This window comes from Poecilia reticulata, linkage group LG9 (assembly GCF_000633615.1).
Source record: "Poecilia reticulata strain Guanapo linkage group LG9, Guppy_female_1.0+MT, whole genome shotgun sequence".
Lineage (NCBI taxonomy): Eukaryota > Metazoa > Chordata > Actinopteri > Cyprinodontiformes > Poeciliidae > Poecilia > Poecilia reticulata.
This window is the reverse complement of record NC_024339.1, coordinates 1,382,477-1,407,288: the sequence shown is the minus strand read 5'-3', so window position 1 is coordinate 1,407,288 and position 24,812 is coordinate 1,382,477. Positions and strand designations below refer to the sequence as shown.

Genomic DNA, 24,812 nt, shown 5'->3' with positions numbered 1-24,812 from the left:
GACACGGGTCATATCACAAAACATTGACCCTCATTGTGCATCTGGACTCACAGTACAGAAAGAATGAAGCTGTAAAGATAAGCTACAATCTCCACATCCTACACAACCCACTGCAATATTTATGGGCCTCTGCAAGTTTGGGAAACCACCATCAGTTTGGGAAACCACTGTCAGGATGACAGTCAAACCTTTTATCAGAATCGGCTTCATTGCTTAGGATGATTCACAAACCGGGAATTTGACTTCAGTTTCCAAGGACTCACAGCACACAGGCACAGAGTACATATTGGTGCCGTCAATCAATTTAAAATTGTAATAAGATTAATCACACTCTAGTGCTGTGATTAATCATKATTAATCACTTTACCTAACTACCCTATGGTTGAAATGTAAAACTGCAGGTTTTCAAAAAATGCTTAAGAAAATGTTTCWTCGTCTCAAACCAAGCATCTCAGATTTCCAGGTTTTCATTTTCAGGAAGGTTTAAAAKAAATTGTTTTGTTTCAGATGTTAATTTAGACATGCTAACTACAAACTGGTTTTGCTTTGGTGGGAGAATAATTCACTGTTGCAATAAGTAGACTGCATACTCCCTTGGTTTTATCCAAACGTCCATCAACGTTTTTTTTTTTTTGTTTTGTTTGTTTTAAGAATTTCTTTCGCCACTAGTCACCTTTATATGAAAGTAATCTGACAGAAAGGAGGCAGAGAGAACCGAGGATGAGAGTGGAACTTGGGACAGCAAACAGAGCACTGTGAGAAGTTTGAACTTTTGAAGGAAAATCCACCAAATACCAAGGAACGTTATGGAAACTTCTGACTGAGGAAAATCTAAAAATATCTCTGTCTCTCTCATCTCAAGCAGATAAACTTAATGGCAATGACTCAGAGAAAACTAAAGCTGCTTCTCACCTTCTTTTCAATTGYTTCCTGGTTCAGACAGAAACTTCAACAATAGCAGAAGTGAGCGACTGATGGATTCAAATTCAATAATTAGACAATAGAGGCCAAACGGCATCATCAATGTGTTAGAAACTAACGCAGTGTCGTGCCATCCTACTCTGTCACTATATGTTGCATTTTGAGATAAGTGTGTGTCTCACCCACAGCAGCAGCTGGAGGAGGGGCCCTGCGCCGGGCCCTSMRCCKGGCCCTCAGCCTGGCCCTCCACTCTCCATCTGTTCACTGGGGGGTGATTACTGATACAGACCATAATTAGTCAGATCAATGTGAACACTGAGGGCCGATCTGTTGCTCACCTATCTCATTAGCAAAGCATTAAAACAGCCTGGTGTTCTTCAACAACAAGAGAAGTGATTCATTGTTACAACATAGGAGAGTGAAAAAATTAAACTCAGAGGTTAAATATGCAGAAAAGAATAAAGTATAAATTCTAAAAATATTTACAGCACGGATTGGTTTTCCRCCTCTGGAAAAGATACATAGATAAATTTATACGAGATAAATTAATCTGTTATTGCAAGAGCCCAAGATGACACGTTCAACATTTAGAAAACATTCTGAAAGCTTCTAATCGCTAAGTAAAGATAAAGCCAAAATTACTAATATACATATTAGATTTAGGTTTTATTTATTCAACCAAGAAATTGAGTTTAGATTATAAAACAGGATTATCTGAAAATACAATAAAGCATTATAACAGGGACGTCAGTTTGGTCAGAGATCATTTCTGGGTTTTTGTTTATTACATTTTATTGAGAAAATGCCATTTTTAAAATCACTTATCACCTTTTAAATAATTGCAAATTGGAATTCCAATTGGAAAACATGTGACTTTGCAGCAACAAAACTCTCCATGGAATTACTGAGCAGCTTTTTGCAAGTTTCTGCTGGTGTTTTATCATTTCTGTTTGGTGTTGAGCTCTGAGGCTTCAGGTTGGAAAGCCTCTTTGCCATCACCCTAATCTTGAGATTCTTTGATTCTAAATGTCTGACTCCAGTATCTCTGGAGTCAGACGGCAGACTCACTGCAGTGCTGCAAGAGGCACAGATCTGAAGTTTATTTTAAGTCTTTAGAGTTTAGATTTCTTTCAACAAAGACTTGAGAGAGAAAATTAACTTTCTTCAGACACTTGAGGCTTGACTTGGACATTTGGAGTTTGATTTCTGAACATGTCTGATCACAAGTGCTAAATGTTTAACCATTTACAAGTATTTTCTGTTCCAACATGGCTGTAAACAAGCTTGTATCAGATCAGAGTTACTGCAGCAGCCTTTCAGTGTGTTTCCTGCTTATATTTTAACTGCTTGAGCACCAACAGTAGTTTTAAGCATCAATGATTTAACTATAGATGTGGAACAATACATGTGCCCCTCTGGAGGGCAGGTGACTGCCTAAACGAGTCTTTCACTGGATATTTAGAGATTTTATTGTGGGAAACATAAAGAACATGAGAAACAAGTAGTGGATATAAGCAGATAAAGAAAAAAAAAACTGAAGATCAACCTAACAAAAGAATCTGTACTGCAAATGTCAAAAGATAAAAAGGAGGGTTGTGGAAAGTGTGTGGTGGTAGGAGGTGGGGAGCAGTGGGAGGTCAGCGTGAGAGGATCTGAGCTGTTCTAGATGGCTGAAGATCAGAGAACACAGTTTCAGGCTGGAGACGCCAGCATGTCGGAGAACAACGTGAATCCTTGCTGTCGGGCCTAGCTGAACAGTAATCTGGTTTGGTCTGCGGTGCTGCTTCCATTGTCCTCTGCCTGGTTTGGAGTCTGAGAGCAGATTYCAATGCTAAGTATGTTTCTATGGATCCGAACAGTAATTCAGCTCCCCTTGCTTTCAACAGACCCCTGGATTGACTCAGTCAGTCCAGTAACTMAATGACAGCAGATCTACGTACAACAAGATGTAGACTGTGGTAGATGGACTGTGTCATGGTTAGCCTGAAACCAGTGCTTGTAAGGAGACAGTGGTTTTATTGTTCACAGTACAGGAGCCTCCTGGTGAGACCTCTGGACCAGGASCCTCCTGGGACCGCAGCATCAGTGTGGTAAAGGTGACTCCGGGTCAAACTCAGAAACAACCGGCCAGGTGACCAGAGCCCACTGTCATAATGYCACAAATCAAACAACCCAAAATGCAGGAAGGAAGCGGCCAGATGAAAGTCAGTTGTTTACTTAAAGTGGCAGTAGTATATTTTTAATGTGTAATGTAATGTTTCAGTTGTTGACTGTGCGTTCTATGACTTTGCATTTTTGTGTTTTTATCATGTAAAGCACTTTGAACTGTTGATGAAATGTGTTTACAAATAAGCTTGATCGATTGGTTGGTTGTAAATAAAATTAACTTTTCTTTTAGCTTAACATCATGTTATAATGTTAACATTATAATGTCATCAAACACTTCTGTTATAATCAAACAGAAGTGTTTGATTATTTTGTGCATGTTTGAGAAATCCCAAAATCTCCCATGGCCACCATTCTGGGGTGTCTAAACACTTGTTTTCACCAAGCACCACCTTTTACACACATCTCTTCCTTCTGGTTTCATCCTACAGGCGAACTTCCACCTCACAGAGCACCACCCCACCCACCCCACCCATCCCCTCARACTAGTGGCAGCAGCCATCAGCAAACTCCTGCTGAGCTCATCATACAAATTACTTCTCAGTGCAACGCTCATAAAAACATTGTCGGAAAGAGTAGGAGCTTCTTAAAGAAACAGAAGGCCAATATCAAGGTGTTAAATTGTTTGATATATTGTGCATTTTTTATAACTGAAGGTAACATAGCTCCTTGATTGCACTAAACAATGTCACTATTTGCCTGGAAAACACACAATACTGTCCCTTTACAAATGAGTAAAATCAAAAACTTTCAAATTCTGAAGTCCGAGGCTGAGTTCAAGATAATCAGCACAAGAGGAATACAGGTTGGTAGTATAACATGAAAATCCTGCTCCAGGAGTTGAACCAGGAGCAGGTGGCTGATTAGAGGCAGCTGTGATTTAATTTCCACTTGGGATCAATAAAGCATTTTCTAATTTTAATTGAATTTGAGGGAAGGGAAGTAACAGAAGTTGAACTGAGGAGATGGAAGGAATGGCTGTCAGAATACACAGGCAATCCAGAGACAATGTGAATAAACACACACTCAACCCAAAACCCAAACGCCTCAGAATCATGACACATGTTTCCAGAGTCACATCCTGTCGGTCATGACCCAAACGGACCAGCATTCTCTTTGGCTCAGCTCTTCTTTCACTGAGACAAACGCTTGACATGCATTTCTCCAATACAAAACAACGAGTGTATTCTTTACAGAGTTCCACTGAATCTCTTCTCTGTTTCTTCACCGTGCTGCCACATCCTGCATTATTCTAGAAAGTTCTTCCATCCTTCATGTGCTGCTGTTCCCTCACTCACACTGCGAGTCACACAAACATAATATCATCTCATTTCTGGATCATCTGTCTGCTGCCCTCCTCCACCTGAGCTCCTTACTGAATACTCCTCTTCTGACTATTACATCTCCATTCCTCATCTTGCTTCCCACTCCTCCAATCTTCTATTTTGGTCTCGCATAAATAGATCTCCCACTTGTCACGGTGTGTGATCTCCTACCCCGTCCCCTGTGTGTCCCATGGCTGAAAACAGCAGAATCATGGTACGGATAAAAGACATGATGGAATTCTTAACTTGTTTGAATTTCAAAAACAAAATCCTGTCTGAAGCTTTTGTATTGCTGAGGAGTTCAGTTCATTTCTGCAGTTTTTCCTCTGTCATCATCGCCTTGTTTCAGCATCTACTTTATGCACGATATGGATTTTTTTTTCTCTTTGGTGGGAGCTGTGCAGAAAATCCTGCAGGCAGATCAGAGATTACTGCATGTTTTTTTTTCCTCCAGATCTCAATATTTTTGCTCTATTCTTTTATGAGAGGGGGAGGGGCTTGGAGCGTGAGAGCGCCTTCACATGCCACCTGATATTTAATTACTTTGTGTGTGGATGAAGCAAACATCACAGCTTCCTCAGGGAGTTTAAATGTGCTGATGTAAATCCGGTGCTGTGCGCGCGTGCAGAGAATGTTCTGTTCCATGGTCCAACCAGAGGATGTCGTCTGCGCAGGTCCATGTGCTGGTGGCAGGAAAGCATTACTGGAGTGGGTGGGTGGGCGGAGAACCATTAGCTCTGAYTGCTCTGTAGTTGGATCTGACTACAGCTGCTCCAACTGTTGATGGTTTTAAATCCCAGTAAACAATTAACAATCTGTCAATTTACCAAATGAAAGACTGAGTAAGTTTTAAATAGATGTAGTAGAAAGTTCACCCTCTTTTTATTTGTAGCATTTTGTTTTATCTTTTGTATGTGAACCTACAAATTTTTATCTGGGAAAATGAACGATTATTTCTACTCAACATTCTCAAGGTTACAACATGATCTGACTTCACTTGGTACTATAATTATTTCACTTGAGGTCTRAGAATGCAGTTTCCACAGCGGTGCACTCATTGTAGTTTTTCTGGCCGATCAACGATTATGAATCTTTAAGAAAACTTGCCTGCTGATTCCAATGTTTTTTGTCTGAAATGTTGTGAATTATAGCAAGAAAGTTGCTGACATGACCTGGTGGGTGAGTCTGTCWGTCAAACTTTGCTTTTTTGGGGGAACTTTTTAAAATCTTATTTATCTATTATTGTTGATCAGCACTTTGTTTCAGCTGCATCTGGAATTAAAGCTCTTTATAAATAAAGTTGATGATGACGTTGATGAAACTTCTCTCACAGCTCTGTGGTTTTGGAACTTTGATCCAAAACCACAGGATGTAGGCGAAGGAAAGGCTTTAGCTGCTCGACCTTTCATGGCCAGCTAACCGTGGTTGGTGACCTTAGCCAACTCTGTCACTTTTTGGTTACCTAGCAACAACTTGTTGAGTAACTTGCACTGCAGCAGTTTCAGGTTTTGACACTGTGCTTCAACAGTGTGGAGTGAAAACAACATATAAAACAGGAAGGGACACGCTGCAGTTTGACAGTATATCAGATACTTAAAACGTAAAAATAGTCAATAATTATTGATACCAACTGATATGATACGCTTTTATCATGATAGATTTATCAGCCATATCATTCATGATTTATAATGACTTATTGCATGAACAAGCTTACTCATGTATTTCATTCCCGTCCTTATTTAATGGAAACATCGCAATCGTGAAATTGTGTTTCTTTTTTTTTTTTATACATTTTATATTAGTAGAATGAATACAAAGATTTGTGCACATTTATAATGGAAAGCTCTTATGGAGAGGTTATGTGTACAAAAAAATGTAGCACACCTTTTCCCCCTCCACCGGAATACAGAGGGGAAGTAGGAGCATGTTCAGGTAATTTAGTTAACTTTATTTCTGATGATCAGCAAGTGTGAACAGCTCTATAAGTCCAGGTGTCTTTTAATACAATGTTAGGGTGGAAWGACATCAGTAATRAATCTTGGCTCATCAATTTGGAAAAGTTGATTATGGCATTTCCTGTCAGCTTCAATCTCTCCGTCAAAGGCTATAATGCAAAGAGTTATTATATTCATGAACCAAATCAACACAAGTAAGTCTACCAACAATTATGGTTTGGACTTGTTTTGCAGCAGAACTTTGACACCTTGCATATGAAATGCTGTGGACCTGAACAGAGCCATGCAGGAATATCAATGAACTGAAGAGGAAATGTTGTAAAGAAGAGTTGGCCAAGATGTTTCCAGTGGGAGACAGAGAWTGTTAGACAGAAAACCTCTTAAAAACGTATTAAATTATATATTGGATTTAGTTTTTTCTACACAGTTATTCCATTTTTACCTCATCATTAATTAATGACAGCCTGGTGGAATCATTTGTGGGTTTGTAGACGAGGTTTTGATCAACATAGCTCGAGAATAAGCAAAAGATTAGAAATGTTTGAAAACCGACTGAAAGACAACGTGGTTTTTAAATCATAGCTGTACACGTTTGGAGATTATAGTTGTGACTAGTGACAAATATGYCTGAGCTTTTTTTCCTACCTAATAAAAGTACTTAATCCAACTCTTCCTTTTMTGTTGCATTCCAGTATCTGTGAAACAAATCATGCCAATAATTGATTGATTTAGCTTTTGATCAAAAGGTTGTTTGAGTGTTTTCCTACCAGTTAACCCRGCTGCTGCTTCTTCTCCAGAGTTAGTACAAATGCAGCATGCTGCGCTGCAGCAGGACTTCAATTGTTTTCTAGCAYATTTTGGTTTGCCYGAGTAAGAACAATGGAGCACACTTGTCTCTTGTGAAGAGAAAAAAAAAACATTCAAGATTTTGTGTTTTAGTGCAGAAAATACCACACTGCTTTCCTTACAAATTCTGCACTCAAATGTCATGGTAATGTCTGTTTAGGTTGTGTAATCTGGTTGAAGGAGAGCCCTGTTTGAGAGAAAAGGCTCAGGCAGATTCTGCATGCAGTGAAACCTGCAGGCTAACTGTTGCCTGTGTTTTGTGTCCACAGAGCAGCCAGAGCATTCGGAGAATATCTGTCCAACACAAACCCTGAGAACCGCAACGGAGCAGGTARGGAACAGAGTGATGGCTGCTGTGACCTATTTCAGGATTGGTTTTATTTGTTTCCACATCTTGGTGCGGTCTGGTCTAAGATCAAATTTCACTCTTCAAAAACATACCTGGAGTGTTTTATGCATGTTTGACAAATMATTTAATCTCCGGTGGCAACCATCCAGCTGWGTAAAACACCTGGGTGGCCAACGAGTCGCAGCTTCTCCTCTGAGCTGCCATTTCCAAGCTTCAGAGTTTCCGCCTCACAGTTCACCCTTCACCTGTAAGTCCCCCACTCAGCTCCTTCAGACTAGCCAGCAGCAATTAGCAAACACCTGGTGGAACTGGTGTTTGCTAACACCAGTTCCAAACGTTGTTAAAAGGTTAGTAGAGGAGCCATTTTGTGATGACTTCCTGAATCCTGAGTTTCAGAAAGAGCAGGAGATTTTAAAGAGACAGAAACCCAATGTCAAGRGATTAAATTGATAAATCAAATTTCTTTTACATCATATTTGATCTATACAGCATTTTTATAACAACCAAARGTAACTTAGTTACTTGATTGTGCTATAAAATGKCACTATGCGCCTAGAAAAYACACAATACTGCAACTTAAAAAAWWTTTCTARTAGAAGGGGGACAATTTTTTTTTGCGATTTCCTACAATTTTAGTATTTATTCATCAAAACCAGATTCAAAACATCTAACCAGGAAATGAAAAAGTTACCCTTCCTACTTACATGGGAATGTAGAGGGTAGGCAACATCCAGATACTCTCAGTAATATTACSTTGTCTAATTTACCGCATATATTAGTTAATAAAAGTTCTTCGTGGTAARGTTTCAAGATAACTCTGAATTTTAGTGAATCTCTTCAAACTTTTTYGTTACACTGAACATTTAAATTCAGCACAAAATAAGTTGAAATGAAATCAGCAGAGCTTGTGCAGCAGTGGCTGTCTTCCAGTTCCAGAGTTTCATCAGGGAAAAAAAAGTGATAGAAAATGACTTTTAGCTGGTTGCTGGTAATTTTCCACTCTGTTGAACAAGCAGGGTCTGCTACTCAAATCTTCCTATTTACACAGCACTGCACCGCTTCTACTGTCGGCCATTTTGTGTYGGTGTCCACCGAGTGCGAAACCTTTTGGATTATGTAAGGAGTAATGAGTGACTCAACAAAGTGTATTTTCAAATCAAGCCGTTCCGGTAAATATAGGGACAAAAACCACTCAAACGGTGTAAACACTTGAATATTTGAAATCCCAAACACAGGAGCTGCATGTCTCGCTCTGCTGGATCAGAAACACATTAATACTCATTATCCTCTTAACTACTTTATACTAGACGGTAAGGTGCAACACTCACCAATTAAATGTCCTTGGTTGAGAAGTCAAGCTCTTTTTCTATTGATTTTTCTACCTTGTATCAGCTAGACACTAGAAACACTTAGCTTTAGGACCACTGCAGAATTTGAGCAGCAAAATCCCGCAATGGACTGTGCWATAATATTCTACACTGATTTAGAATCTATGTGATATGGTTATCTATGATAATGACCAAAATGTATGTAAACGTTTGAACTCAATGAAAGTTTAAAAAAAAAATCTCTAAGAAAAAATTTGAGAGAGTTTTCTGGCATTTAGCAAATAGAAATAATTTAGGTAATTCCAATTACACTAAAAAAATAAAAGTTTGGTCTGGTTTAACTTCAGACAGTGAGAAAAACCTATTTGGGTCTTTTTATTTGGATGGGTCAGCTGAAACCTCCGGTTTCAGCTGATTGGGTCTGGATGGTCTGGATGGGTTTCAGCTGACCCATCCAGACCCAATTGTTTGCCCAGAAGCTGAGGACGTGTAAAATGACAAATTCTCCTTGAGCTTTCAGTGTTTCTTAAACNTCAATGAAAGTTTAAAAAAAAAATCTCTAAGAAAAAATTTGAGAGAGTTTTCTGGCATTTAGCAAATAGAAATAATTTAGGTAATTCCAATTACACTAAAAAAATAAAAGTTTGGTCTGGTTTAACTTCAGACAGTGAGAAAAACCTATTTGGGTCTTTTTATTTGGTGTATGTAAACCTCCGGTTTCAGCTGACCCATCCAGACCCAATTGTTTGCCCAGAAGCTGAGGACGTGTAAAATGACAAATTCTCCTTGAGCTTTCAGTGTTTCTTAAGCTTCTTGTGTTTTCTGTTCTTGATGTTGCTGTTGCTGTGTGTATGGCATTTACCTCCCTGTCCACTTTTTAACCACCACTTTAAAAAACTGATTTTCAGACCCATCGCAAAAATAGGCAGGAAGGATCTTCAAMCCTCACAGGAGCTTAGCCCTTCTTTGTTTTCAAAGAGGAACAAACAGTCTCATTTTACATCTAAATTCACCTTTTTTGATCGTTACCTTGTCTTAACGGTGAGTTSTTGTTACTGAGTAAAAGTTTCTCCTTCTGCTTTGCTTCTCCTCRTCCCCAGATCATCTTCTGTCTGAACCTTTCCCCGGTCAGGACTGTGACTCTCCAGACATCGGCCGTTTGCATAACAACAATCTGCCGTTGCGCAGCAATACTTTGCCTATAACTAAACCCAGTCAATCCCACCAGCCCCATCCCAGGACAAATCTGCAGTCGCCCCCTCAGGTCGACACCCTCAAAGCTCAAGGACCCTCAGGCCCCTCAAAACGTAGACTCTCTGTTGARMGAAGCCTCTCCTCAGAGGACCCACCAAGTGCCAGAGGCTCCGAGGGGAGCGCTGCTCTGAAGCCTCCCAGGGTGTATACAATAACCAGAGAAGGCGGGATGACTCTTGGGGGCCCCGGAAGCGAGGAGACTGTAGAGTTGGAGGTACTGAAGGGCCCCAGGGAGCACCCGGGCTCCCAACCCTCCAACCCCGCCATCTACAGCCTGTCCTGCACCAGCCAGCCAGCAGCTACAGCTGCCCGAGGCAGCCACCACCGCAGTAGCCACCATCGCGCTAGCCATCACCATGCCAACCAGCAACAGGGGGGGCCCACATCATCCTCAGAACCTCTGCAGAGCTCAAGGAGTGCCAGCAACATTGGTGACTGGGGGATGAGGAGAGGCGGCTCCAGGGAGGACTACAGTCCAGACTGCGTGRCCTGTATTCGAGSRCCGTGCCAAAGCCAGAGGTCACTGGACCTGGACACCTCACCCCGGGATGGAGGGAAGCCCCGCAAGAAGCTGGAGAGGGTGTACAGCGAGGACAGGACGTCCACTGACGACAGGGGTAGAGAAACWYTGTTAAACGATTGAGTAGAAACGAAGTGGGCAAAAGAAAGAACTTTGACGCACTGTTTTCGTTTCATTTAGTTTTGAACAATTTGTGCTAAATTTAGACATGTTTTGCCCAAGAAGTTTAGTTATTCTCAAATATTAATGATTTTAATGATTTAAACCAACTTCAGTTTGTAAATCATCCTCAAAGTCAGGAAGCAAGCACTAACAGCTTCTTACAAACAAAGCTTTACTGTCTRAAKGTTYAGAAATTTTCCAGATTTTGATTTAAATCCTGGTAAAAAACACGACAGAGTTCAATTCATGGATGAAACAACACTGTGGCAGGACTCTCTTTTTACTTCCTTCTTTCTTTCATCGCTTTTTGCCCCTGCTTTCTTTGTGTTTTTCTTTCTTTCAAGCAGTTCAAATTCCAAAAAAAAAATAAAAATTGAACAAAATATTCTGTAAAGATATTTGAAGTAGAAGTATCAATCAATCAATCAATCAAATTTTATTTGTATAGCACATTTCAGCAGCAAGGCATTTCAAAGTGCTTTACATAATTAAAATAAAAACAGCATGTGACATTAAATAAACAGTGAGAAAGAGAAAGAGATTTAAAAAAAAGAAGTAGTGCTTTATCTCCAGTCCAGCCTCCGAGTTACATACACATTCTTAAAATGATAAATCCATGCATACATAAAGACACATACATGCGTAGACATACACACATACTGTATCAGTATATGCACAGATACACATGCATATGTATACCTGCACCAGTTTATCTAAGAATTTAGTATTGTTAATGTGTAAAGTACCGCATAAATGAGTCAGCTACAACAGCAAAAACAATTTGAAGGAGTTTTAAAAATGGAGCAGTGCTAAACCACTAAAGCTGCTGCAAGCGCTGTCATCTGAGCTTCCGTCATGTCAGCTGGAAATAACAAGAACTACCTAAAAAAAATGGGTTGGCATTGTGTTAACACACCAAATTGACAGTAAATCGTHCAAAAGCAAGTGCTHATCCAGAGGTGCTCCCACCTACTGATGATTCATTCAACAATGCATCTGATTAGCAGGATGAGACGCTGCCTACCCGCCTCTGGATGGAGGATCCATAGGTTCAGTTTTAACACGCTGCTTCAATAAAGTCCTGGTGTTGTGCGTGTGTGTGTGTATTACCGTGACGTCTGGTGTTCTTCTTGTGCTTTCTCACTATTCTATARGGGCAAACATGAAAGTTTCATTTTTCACTACCATCCTCTACTGATTGTAGCCTTGTGTTAAAAATACCCTCCTCTCTGACTCATCCCCTTCCTTTTGTTCTCCGTCTCCACAGAGGATGGCTCTAATAGCTGGTTCCCCAAGGARAACATGTTCAGCTTCCAGACAGCCACCACCACCATGCAGGCGTGAGTACGGCCAGGAGTCCACCTCCACCCGCACTCTGTGCCGGGGCCGGGCGACGGGAACGTGAAGTTTTAGCAYAACGTTTTGTRKCACTTTTGTGATAATGRCAAAAGTGATGATAGAACTATTTATTACTTCTTCTTTTAGGTAATTGTGTGGCTGCGACTGCATGGCACAGCAGTCACAGCCACACAAACACAAATAATACTCTTGAAAACACACCAATCAAAAAAATCAAATGGATAAATCAAAATCTTATTAAAATTATCAGAATAAATGATAAATGATACAAAAATGTCCACCCTTACTGTTGTGCCTGTCTTTTCTGCACATTTTTGTTCAGAACTCATCACTGTCATACATTTTGTAGTAATTTTGAGCTTTGAATTGTTTATTTGAACCATGTTTCTGTTTTAGTTAAGGTGGATTTTTGAAACTGCAAACTGGGTGAACAGATTTGTGGTTTCTGGGGGGAGCTCTACACMGAGTCCAAATTCTGAATCACACTGAAATATATAAACATTGACTAAGCCTTATGAAAAGTGGGACTGAACGTCCTTTAATGTTTAATGTAGGACTGACTTTTCTGAATCAATTCTTAACAACAGCTTATTCCAAGATCATAAGTTTATACATATAAAGAATTTAGATGGATATATTACAACTCTGSCAAAAAAATAAGAGAAAACTTTCATGGAACAGTGGATAAAAATAGTAAAAATAATTCTGGCAATATGAAGAGTTTCAGGGATTTTTAAACATCATTAATTGGAAGTTGTCATGACAATGATGAATCAAAATCTCATTGTGGTAAGACATTTATCATGATGAATGACAAATGACACAATAACTTCCAAACTTCCAGTTTTTAGCCCTGTTTCGACTAAAAACTGGAAGAAGTTGACAATAAATTTACATGGAAAAAGTTTTAAAATCCTGAATATATATTTTATTAACGCTGACTGAAAACCTCGGTCCACAGCTATAAAATAGGAAATTTYTGTTTTTGTTGTTTTAGAAAAAAAGTTAAATAAAAAAAATATATATTCAAAATTATATTCTATGCTATACATTTACAGATGAATAAAGACACTCACATGTTCACATATGCCTTGTAATTGGTGGATAATCATCGCTTCTCATTCTGATCTAATAATTACCACTTACAAACCACCCCCCTTTCCCCCCTGTCTCTCTCACACGCCCTCATTTTCTCTGTCCGTATGTCAGTGTCTCTCTGTCCTTTTTCTGTCTGCCTCCATCTGCTTGTCTCCTTATTTGGGTCAGACTGATGTATGGTTCTGACATGGCCTCTGATTAAAATGGCTCGGCCCTGTCTCTCATCTCCACATGATGGGTGTGTCGCCGTTTTATTGACCACATCGTCATCGATCCAAGTATTAGTCTTAAAGGCCGGCCCCCTAATGTGAGCTGACAGTAATGAMGTTTCTGCTGCTCCTAACTTCTTTCAATCTACACTGGCGATCGGTTATTTGTAATACCGTGAGAACTGAAACGTATTTCAGTCCTTGAAATGTGTGTGGAATATTTYAGTTGACCCTGTTGCTGACTTCTCCTATATTTTTTTTTCTTCATCTCTCTTTTCTTCCCCCTCTGTCTGGCGGCCTTCCAAACCTCGACTCTAGCATATCGTGAGTAACCCTTCCCCTTCCAAACGCCTCCACTGTTTTCTCTTGCTCCTCTGCCTTTTTCCTCCTATGTGCTGCAGGTTAATGTCCTGAACCTTTTTTCTCCTGTGGTTTTGTGCTATGCTGTCTGCTGTGTTCCTCAACCCCCACAACCGTTAGCGTCTGCAGGACTGAGCCCGTGATGTCATAGATTCAGTAATGGGGATCGGCTGCAGTGCAGGGAAGGTGCAGTGCAGTGGGAGTGATGGGAGAAGCCCTGAGCATTCAGCTGCACCCAGCAGAGCCTGAGTGTGGCCAGGCACGAGTCAGAATGCGGACATGTCTGASAGCAAGTGCCGCTAAGCTTACAGATCATGAACTAGTTCAGCTAACCCCATTAGTCTATTCAGCCATCATAAAAAAAAAAAAATCTACTTGATAATCAAACTTCTTCATCTGTTTTYGCTGAATCTGAACGGGCGATATTTCCCCTGGGTTCAATATTTTTAAACAAAAAAGAAAGAGTTGGAGCRATGCTGAAAATGGTTGGAAAACAAAGTTACACTCATTTATTTGACTTTACATTGTTGTAAACACAACAATGCAGCTGCATTCATTTCACTGTTTACTCTAAAAGCTCCCAGAACAGACCAGTGCTGCTGAGCAGCACCAGCTCACAACTGGATGAAGGCTGGAGGAAAAACATGACTGTGGTGTGAGCAGATTTCTACCTAACTGAGTTTAGCCTCTGGAAATGACTAATCTAAAAACAATGACTCTAACAGTTTTACCTGTGGGTTACTGATCACAGACCCATTCATTAAATTAGAATATTATTGAAAGATCATTTATTTCAGTAATTCCAACACCATGTGAAGCATTTAATATTGATTCCATACAGACGGATGTTTTCAAGACTTTATTTCTGTTATTTATAATTATTTTCTACTTAAAATAGAAACATGATATTTAAGATTAGATTATTACATTCGTAAACGGGAGCATTTTTAGTACAGTAATATATGTTGGAGGCTAGTGTCTGCAGTGATTGTAATAAAAAAWWGTTTAACCTGGTTAGCAATTCAGTAGAGCTGCAACTAGCAGTCTCCAACTATTCCATCAATTATCCTGACGATGAATCTATTTATTGGCTAAAAATAATTGACACATTCTGCTGATTTTTCATTAAACCACGTTTTAATACAATATTAGAAATACATGAAAAGATACAAATAAACAAATGATTTATATTCAATTCATTGTTTAGTTAAGAGAACATTTCATTTCCCTAAAATTCAACAACATTCCTTTAGCCTAGAGAACCCTAGGAAAGGATGCGACTACAGCTAAAAAAAACTAACAAACAAAAACTTCTAACATCAACATGTGAAAAGCTCAGACTGGACATCTACAGGGCTCATGTGTTGACTACTTTTTGGTTAACAAATGAGCAACAAACTTTATCTTGTTGCTCAATTAGCAACAAGATGAATTGAGCAATTGATATTATTTATCAATTAATAACAAATAATAATATATTATTATCAAATTAATAAATTAATAATTTGATAGTAAAAGGTGTTGAAAAACAGACTAAAACTAACCATTCATAATTAAAGACAAAGAAGGTTGTTTTTATGTTAAATGCCAAATGTATATATTTTTGTAACTTCAGCTTCATTACTTCTCTAACTGTGTTGTTCKTTCAGCAAATGACCTTTTCTGAGTCTTTATAATCCAGTTAATGATTAATCRATTAGCAAATTATTTGACGATTGTTTCAATAATTGACTAATAAGATTAATCATTTCAGCTCTATGATTAACATAGAGCTAAAGTCACACAGTAGACTGTGTGACTTTAAGTTACACAGTCTACTGTGTGACTTAAAGTCACACAGTAGACTTTAAGTCTTTTTTTAATTATCATTTTTTATCTGTATATGATAACACACTGTTTATGGCTAACACATTCCTTCTTGTCTTTCATCCTACATAATATGACTTATCACTGCCAAACATGTAGCCTACCATCTAGGTTTAAGTTAAAAACATTTCAGAAAACTCACCAGACAGTTTTACTGCAGAGTCTAGTTGCAAAAAAAATGTATCATTATCCAGCCTTTAGGATGGAGGATCTCCAGCCAAATGTTTAATCAGTCTGCATTAGAACGTTGTACATTCTGAGTGTCTGGTTTTGGCAGGTGGAGGAGGGAACAGGGAATGAGTTCATGTGTGAAAGAAAAGTGATGTAACAGCAATGAACAGGCGGAGCTATGGAGGATTACAGATAATAGGTGGCATACAGAGCTAAGTGACTTTATTTTTCCTCTCACTGCTCATCAGCTGTCTGTCTGTCAGTCAGTCTGAACCAGGCCCATAGGACAAGGCTGATGATTTCCTGACACAGGCTGTCACAGCCCATTCCCCCGATGGCTGCCGTGTTGTCAGAGCCGTTATTGTCCCTCCGCCCTYCRTCTCTCCCACGTCGTCCAACGCTTGAAATAATATGAAATAATGCTCATTAAATTTGAGCTCACAAAAAAGATGATTACAATGGAATATGTGATAACTCAACACCCGCAGTGGGTAATTATTACCAGACATGAAGTGTTTCACACAGAGTGAGTGAATCTGAACAGCCAGTAGGGAAGATGTGCAGCTTCCTTAGTTTCTCCTTCACTGTCTCTTCTTGTAGATTCCCGTGGTGCATTGTGGTCCATGCGTGTCTGTGGTTAGTGTGTGGTCTGTACAAGAGAGTATCCATGGTGATGAAACATTGCTCTTTTGCTCAACCCTTGTGAAAAGTTAACCAAACCTTTACTGACTCCGAACCTCTCCCACTAAACACATTTTCTGCTTTCCCATCCCACCTCGGTTGCTCTTCATGCCCGAACCCAACTGGACTCAATGGGTCAAGTTTTTACATTTCTGTGACTGTATTTCAGCCAGATCGATCAAAAACATGCTCCAGCTTAAGAACCAAAAATGTATCATAGGCATATCAGTTGAAGTTTCTCTGCGGTAAAGCAGATACTTTCTATAAACACTCTAACCCCTTGGGTCAGTTTGGGTTCAGACAAAAATTCTCGAGGGTAACTAAAAAAAAAATATTACTTGGATTCCCCATCGAACCGTCTTAACCCTTTGACGTCCTGGCAGGGCTTTTCGTGGCATTGCTGAGCGAAAGAGACGGAAAAGAGAGCAGGAGACTGCGAACATGATGGAGAGGTACTGTGTCTCGGCTGTCCTGTCCTGTCTGGTGCTGAACCGTACCTGTGAAAGTCCCCCTATATTACAACAATTTAATACCCTGTTGAGTTAGCTTCATCACCGTCGACCAGGAGAATAACAATTGAATGGACAAGACTGTAATAATTTCTAGACAGTAATAGAAATGGACTCCACAGTCCAGGATTCAGGACTTAATGGACTTGATCTGGACTTGATGAAGACCTGGACTTGATGGGTGCCAAGGAGGACGGGCATCCATCATGCCATATGTAAACTAACGACATGTTGTGTCATGCATCAGTGCAGTTCTTGCAGAAGTCAGCTGTTGTTCCTAAACAACAACTGACCACTGCACAGCAGAACACAGGAACACAGAAGATCCAGGAACTTGGGGCCAAGAGTCAGTCGTACATTTACACCTCAAGAGCAAAGGACACACTTTTGACAACAAAAACAACCAATAAGAGCCAGAAGAAAAGTCATAGCATTCTCAGTCAACCTTGTGTACGCGCTGCTCAATGTTCTAACAGTGGAAAAACAACTTACTGGTACAGGAAAACCATTTCGCCATCATCGGTGACCATACTGACTAGCTTAAGCATTCATGGTAGGCTATGTTGTGGTGAACCAGCTGTAGCATAGCAGAGAGCAAAGGGAAGGTTGTGAGCTGCACGTACACAGGAGTGATTGACAGCCTGGAAATCCTTTTTCTCTGATTAGTTGTTTCTGGCTGAGTGGTGTATTTCTGCAGTTAGTWCTGGGAGCACTGGGAGAAGACAGTGGARCTTTTCACAGATCATCTGTCTCATTACAAACTGTCACGACATGATGGCAAYTTTAACAAATATGTACAAAACATATATGTATGTCTTTATAAAAGTTACATATTGCCCCTGACCTGASCCTGTGACTCTGTCTGCTCTCTAGAGGATGTATTTGCCTGGGTTTAACCTTCTGGTTCTCCMTGTGATGCTCTTCCACCATGTTTTCTGACAGGTTTTCTGTTATTTTGGCGCACTTGGTTCGTTGCCTGTTATCATGCTGCTATGGTGCAGCCCCTGATAAGACATCTGGTCTCAATCCCACTGTGTTGAGGAATTTTAGGTCCATCTTCAAGCAGGACTGGAGGATGTGACTGAAAAACTTATSATAGTATAAATGTTTCATATCAGTCAATATCGATACTTGTCGRCATTGATAATAATTGATTAGTTTTTTGTCTTAGAACTCCAAAATATTGAGTGGCATGACCTTTGTTGTTTTTTTTTTTTAAGTAGYTGTGAGATTTGATGGAGAAACTCAACAGGTAGTTGCYAGGTAACCCAGGAGTGTGTGAGTTAGTTGATGCCACCAACCTTGCTTAGCAATTACTTTCAAGCAGAGGAAAGGTTGAGCCTTTCMTCTGCCTACATCTCCCAGAATGCTGTGCARTTTCGGATAATAGTTCAGTGAATATTCTATGTATTATACCTTCCTACAGTAATGGTCTGTGTCATTTTGTGCCATAAGKGATTTGGCCAAAAATAATCCCTTTTGACAAAAAAATGTCTCATATATCACCTTCCTATWTCACTTTAGGAAGGTGATATATCRAATATTCTATTAAATGCATTAGCAAACAGAGTAATGCATTTCGATCACATGTCTTTGACGACAGATATYATTATTGATGCTTTATTCTCAGTTAAAGCCTTCCCTTGGTGAACATAACATCATGAATGTGTTTAAGTCTGGGTTTAAAACTCTTCACTGACAGTTTCTAATGACGTTCTCCTGGCTTGTGCCTCTAGCGACTCCACAATCACGATACTTTACCCAGTGAACAGAAGCCAAAGTCCGGTATCTTATTTCTGCTGTGAAGTGCTAAGAATGRGTTCAGCAGGTTTTAAKCATTGTTTCTCACCAAACACTGATCTACTACAGCAGTCTGTCAGCGCGTTGCTGCGGYTCTGTGCTCTGCGGCTGGCACTCTGAGGGAACAAATCTGCCAATATTTGGCTGGAGATTCCACATCCACCAAGGCCTGAGACACACAACMMRGCGTTTACTTTAGTATGAGGCTCATTTGCTTTTTCCTGAGTGTGTGCTTTCACTCAGAATTCAGGGCTTTATGTGAGAAAATGTACATGTCACAGAGTTTTCATAATGTGGGAGAGGCAACAGTTGGATAAAAGAGAAAGTAGGGATGTGGCTGCAGATGTATTTTATTGGGATTATTGTTTGGAATCTTCCGTGCTGGCGGGTGTGATGCTAGGCATTGTTGTCGCTCAGCATGAAAATACAGTTGCAGCAGACTGATGGATCCCCTCTCCTGTGAGTCATCTCTCTATTTTAGGACCTGCCTTCACGACCCCTGCAGTCAGCTCTGACATCTCAACTTCTCTTCATTTTTTTTGTTTGCAGCCTAAATTAAAGCTGTGCAGTGAGGAGAGTCCTCATACTGTCTGCAAATTCAACATGTTATTGCAAACCCATGTCCATTTTAACATACACACATTTAGGCTAGTATATTTGCATTATTAAAGGGGCGTATAGTGTATTATCTAGACAGGCAGTRACATTTTTAGCACAATCAAATAACTGTCACTTTCACTTGTTATTTTCTTTTTTAAATAAATGCTGTTTGTAAAAGAAATTTAGCGTCTTGAAATTTGACATCTGTCTCTTTAAGAAGCTCCTGCTCTTTCCAACACTTTGTCTTCAGCACRCTGTCACAACAATGCTCCTCCATTTTGTTGTTTACTACTGTTCTTTGGAGTRTTGGACTGAGAAGTAGTTCCTATGATGAGCTCATTAGACTTGCAGTTCCACCCGGTGTTTGTTACTGCTGCTGCTAGTCTGAAGGAGCTGAGTTAGGGAGTTCTAAGGGAAGGGAGCTCCGAGGGGCAGAAGCTCCAAGGAAGGGCTTTGAGGAAAAGCTGGCACTTTGTAGGAGCAAGCGTTTAGGCACCCCTGAAACRGTTGCCATGGGAGATTTTCTAGACGTTAATGAAATAATTTCACCAAGGAAATCATAGCAGGGCAAGAAAATATACAAAACAGAACATATATCAGTGTGTAAATAAAATAAGGAAATAAATGAAGAACAACAAATATGTTTCAGATATGCAACTTATGTTATTTCTCTATGTTGAGGTTATTTTGCTGTGAGTTCATCTATGAAGGTTCCTCAGCTGACTAACCACACTGTAGCACTCTAGCTAGGGCAGCAGCGGTTAATGCCGCTGGATGCACATTGAGAGGACCCACGTTCGCCCTCTCCACAAGAAGTTCATAGCATTAAACCAGAAACTGTGTTACAATCACTGTTTTGTATGCACATTTTGAACTTGTATCTGACACAGTGCTGTAGTCAGAGTTCACACTGATTTACTTTGTCCATGATATTTACTGGTATATTAGCATGTTAATGGACAGCTGGGGAGTAAGAGAAGGTCATGTTAGAAACAAGAGTTCTGKTGGACCTCTCTAACCTCTAAGTCTTTTCATCCTCTTGTTTTTCAGAATATTCTCATTTCAGTTTCTGTCGTACATTTGTGACGTTTCTCTTTTGTTCTTTTTCTTACACTTGTAGAAATTTCCGTAAACACCTCAGGATGGTTGGCAGTCGCAGGGTGAAGGTCCAAAGTAAGTCATTGAGTCTGTTTTCAAGAACGTCTGTTGATGTCCGTTTGTTTGCGTCCRTTTTCGCTGTGATTTACACCATAACATCAGAACAGATGCTCATCACACTTAATTCATGCTTTCTGCATCGCACAGCATAGTCATGGCCTGAAGGCGTACRCAGAGGCAAAACCGTTGTTTTGTTTTGTGGCTAAAACCTTTTTAGCTTGTGATATGGAACTCCATCCATGCTTAAACATACATCTTCAYCAAACCGCTTCTGGATTGTTGAAGGAAGTTTGCTCACCACARAGTTCTTTGACAGAATGTGGAAGCTTYTGTCTGGAAAACACAACATTTGTGTCACTGCATAAAYGTCTGGCCATGACTTTTACTTCAGCATGTTGGGACAGATSGTTTTGTAATTATGAGCTTAGTCCTTCCTAGTGATGACTGTTTGGCATCAGTCTASACATTAAAGTGTCTTGATTGGTCTACAGTACTGGTGTCTTTCTGTGTGTGGCTCTTGTGTCATTAATATTGATTATGTATTCCAACTTCAAGTCCCTTTTATTTGGCAGCATGTAAGACATGTCAGAACAGTTTAAATATACCATATTTTCCGCACTATAATGCACACCGGATTATAAGGCGCACCTTCAATGAATGGCCTATTTTAAAACTTTTTTCATATAYAAGGCATTATAAGGCGCATAGAATAGACGCTAYAGTAGAGGCTGGAGTTTCGTTATGCATCCACTAGATGGAGCTGCACTCACGGGAATGTCAACAAAACAGTCAGACTCCGGTCGGCGAGGAGAGCCTTCCGCGACTGGGCTGGGGCGTGGCCGGACGATGGTCACCCTTCTCCATTCGCGCACAGCATGTTTGTGGAGAATGTGGTGCTAAATGACCTGCAGACGACCTGATTCTAGACGGTCGGTACGGGCGAAAATGAAGTTGGCGGCTGCTTACCGTAGTTGCTAGACCTGTTGTGGCTCARTATTGGTCCATTTATAAGGCGCGCCGGATTATAAGGTGCACTGTTGGCTTTTGAGGAAATTGAAGGTTTTTAGGTGCGCCTTATAGTGCGGAAAATACAGTAGTCTTTTTGTTGTTTTCTCTTTTACTCTGGTTTATTAGTTGCTATGAGGTATTCATATCAAGAAAAATATGGTATTTAAAAACTAATGTTTATTTAAAAAGCTTTATTTTTGAATTTAGTGTGAAACTAACCCATTACAACCTGCTCAAAAAGCCTCTAACTGCAGCTTGCATGTTTGGGCAGAGTCAAACATTTATCTGTCCCTGATTTCTTTTACAAAACTAATGGTGAATTTTTAATTTTGATTTCCTATATTAGTGTCCTGCCATTAAAAAAGTTTGTGACAAGTTTTGTGCTAACAGGGTGTGGCAAAGAGGTAAAACGGGTGCTAACCAATACTATTAGTCCTCAGTGCAGCCGCCCTCAATTCAATTCCTGACCTTAAGACCTTTGCAGCATGTATTCTCCTGTCTCACTGTCTTCATCTATTTCCTGTCTGAATGCTGCAAATAAAGGCATTTTGTGCCAAACAAATCTAAAAAAAAAGAGTGCCTAGTTAAGCACCTTGAGGGACGCCTTGATTTGATGATGTACGTTGTTATYTAGGTTCACCAAGCCTTTGCTGTATGATGCATTCACATATTTAGTAGAAAACCAACATCTGTTATCCCTTTTATCCAAATTTAAATCATTAATAGAAGTGCTAAACAATTTTCTTCCTTTTTGGGATCTTAATAAGCAGATAACCTTTCTAATCACTGGAAAGTTTTCCTAAGATAGCTTGAAGTCTTGTAAAGAGTAAAAGTTGCTTTCTATTCAACTTCTGCCAGTAGGAGCCATTTTAAAATCTAAATTGTGGGCGGAGTCAAATGTGTGAATCAGGGGCGGAGTCAAATGTTCGGGCCTGCCCATGTTTTACTTCACACCAAGCTGTCACAGACAGGGTCTACGGACCTGATCCACTACATTCAATGAATGTGAGGTACATAAATAAAAATYGAAGCAGTTTTCCTAGAAGGTTACATTTTCCTAAAGGGATTGATAAAGGAAAATCAATGCCCTTTGAGTATTGGAGAACAGGTCAAAATACAAATTAGCAAATAGGGAAAACTGGTTTGAGAAAAATTCAAATAAATCCATAAATAYTTATGAATGTTTTGAATTTTAATGTTTTCCACAACAGCTCTTTGGAGACAAGATAATTTCACTTTGGAATCAATTAAAGTATTTTTTATTTCATTTGAATTAAATTGAGTCTGTTAGTCTAAAACAAATTTGTAAAATAATCTATAGTGAAAATAAATTATACATTTACAGATTTMTAAATCAATTCTCTAATGCTCGTGTTCTTATAGTAGTTTTGTCTTCAGAATACAAAAATACAACAGTTTTTGCATAAAGTGAAGAAATAAATAATACCTTGGCTCTCTCCCACTAGCCTTGTGGWAATGCAACTAACTAGTGGCTGGTGGGATGAGCCCATAGTGGCAGGAGAAACTCTTAAATCACTTTGACGCTCCCATTGTTTGGAATGCAGGACCAGTAAGCCTGCMGTCATCACTGATAATCATGTGTAAGTGACTCTCTTCCCCCCTAATCCTGTCAGCCTTCGTCGACCGCCGAGCCAAGAGCTTCAGCCGTTCATGGAGTGATCCCACCCCCRTCAAGCCCGAGTCTATTCATGACTCCAGAGACAGTGAGTCCATGCTCTCTCAGTCACTCCTGTTAACGAGAAGTACTTAGCTGTGCACTCTACATGGTACACACTCTGTTATGTAGTGCTCATTTACACGTGATGCAGTATGGCTGTACAAAATCATTTGTACCCCTTGAACTTTGTCAATTCTATCCAATTYAGTTGAGTTTATTTATATAGTGCCAATTCACAACAAAAGTGGTCTCAAGGCACTTTACAAAAAAATTATTTCAGTTCCATCATATTGATTAAATTGCTGTCTCCTGTCTTCATATGATAGTTCTGCTGGTTAAAGTTACTTAAACCCAGTTTTTAAAGTTACTCTTACATCGTCTACTCTTACCTAAAAAATTATTTAAGTCTTCGAGCTGCGATGTAAGACGCTGGTTCTGTTCTCGCTGTTGAACCGCTGCTCTGTGCTACAGGTAGTAATATTTGACAGACGGAGCRCCGCTTCTGCTCCACCTAGTAGTGACTCTCACACCGAACCTCTGCTTAAAGCTGCAGCATCGAACTTAAAGCATACATTTTACATACGTATTAAGACTTTTGCTATCCTAACATGAGACAGGTAATCTCTGAAAAAATAATCGATCTGTAAAATTATTTGTTCTGCATAATTACTCCGCTCAGTCAGAAACAGTCAATCAGAACTAGCAGTAATCAGCTAGCCGCTATGCTATCAGGAAGATTTCATTCAGTAACTCAGGATTGTTTATTGTAATGGAACCTGTATTTGCCTTTGAATGTTAAGTTTTATACTTGAATTTTTTGGCAATGTTGAGAAGTTTTATTTTGATTCTTTGCATTATTTAGCCGCTTCAGGGCCTCCATATGTTTTCAGTCTGTTAAAGATAGTATTACCGATAGCAGTACAATTTGCACAATGCTCGTTTTGKTTTTTCTTGGAAAAAGTAATTAACAAGCTTTTGTCTAGGTGAATTTATGGTTAATTTTTCCATATAATGTAACCAGTAGTGCTTATGATAAAAAAAAATATAATAAAAATTATTTGATCGGAATCGAAATCCGATCACATCTTCCTAAAGTATTCATACCCATGTGTAGTCAGTTTATGTGGCCAGCCATGTTTTGGTCAAATTACAGTGTTTCCAGATGCTTTAAACATCTCTACAACTTTCACAACAGGATACACACATGCACACACGCACACACACACATGCACACATGCGTGCACACACACACACTTTGTGGAGACTTTCCATTGACTTCCATTCATTTCTTCAGCCTAACCACAACCAAAACTTAATTCACACCTTGGACCTAAACCTTACCCCTAACCCCAAAACAGCATTTCTTCTTTGGGAGCAATGAGTTCCCACAATGTAGTATGTGCCAGGGAAATGGTTCCTACAATGCATCAAATACAGAATACACACCTACACACAACAGGCTTTTAGTGGCTTTGATGAACCAGTGATG

The 24,812-nt window shown here is 39.6% G+C and overlaps 1 protein-coding gene across 6 annotated transcripts in view; it reads left to right on the top strand.

Annotated features, from left to right (window-relative positions):
- The window catches only part of LOC103469569 (NMDA receptor synaptonuclear signaling and neuronal migration factor-like), a 66,225-nt gene that overhangs the window by 10,957 nt on the left and 30,456 nt on the right, over positions 1-24,812 (top strand). For 2 of the 6 annotated variants that reach the window (XM_008417326.2, XM_008417322.2), the window contains 7 exons: positions 7,483-7,544; positions 9,991-10,761; positions 12,094-12,166; positions 13,811-13,816; positions 16,954-17,022; positions 20,600-20,652; positions 23,280-23,369. In XM_008417326.2, the coding sequence (XP_008415548.1) occupies positions 7,483-7,544; positions 9,991-10,761; positions 12,094-12,166; positions 13,811-13,816; positions 16,954-17,022; positions 20,600-20,652; positions 23,280-23,369 (1,124 nt within the window). The remainder of the gene's footprint in view (positions 1-7,482; positions 7,545-9,990; positions 10,762-12,093; positions 12,167-13,810; positions 13,817-16,953; positions 17,023-20,599; positions 20,653-23,279; positions 23,370-24,812) is intronic. The other 4 variants (XM_008417325.2, XM_008417323.2, XM_008417324.2 and 1 more) reach the window with 4 other exon arrangements.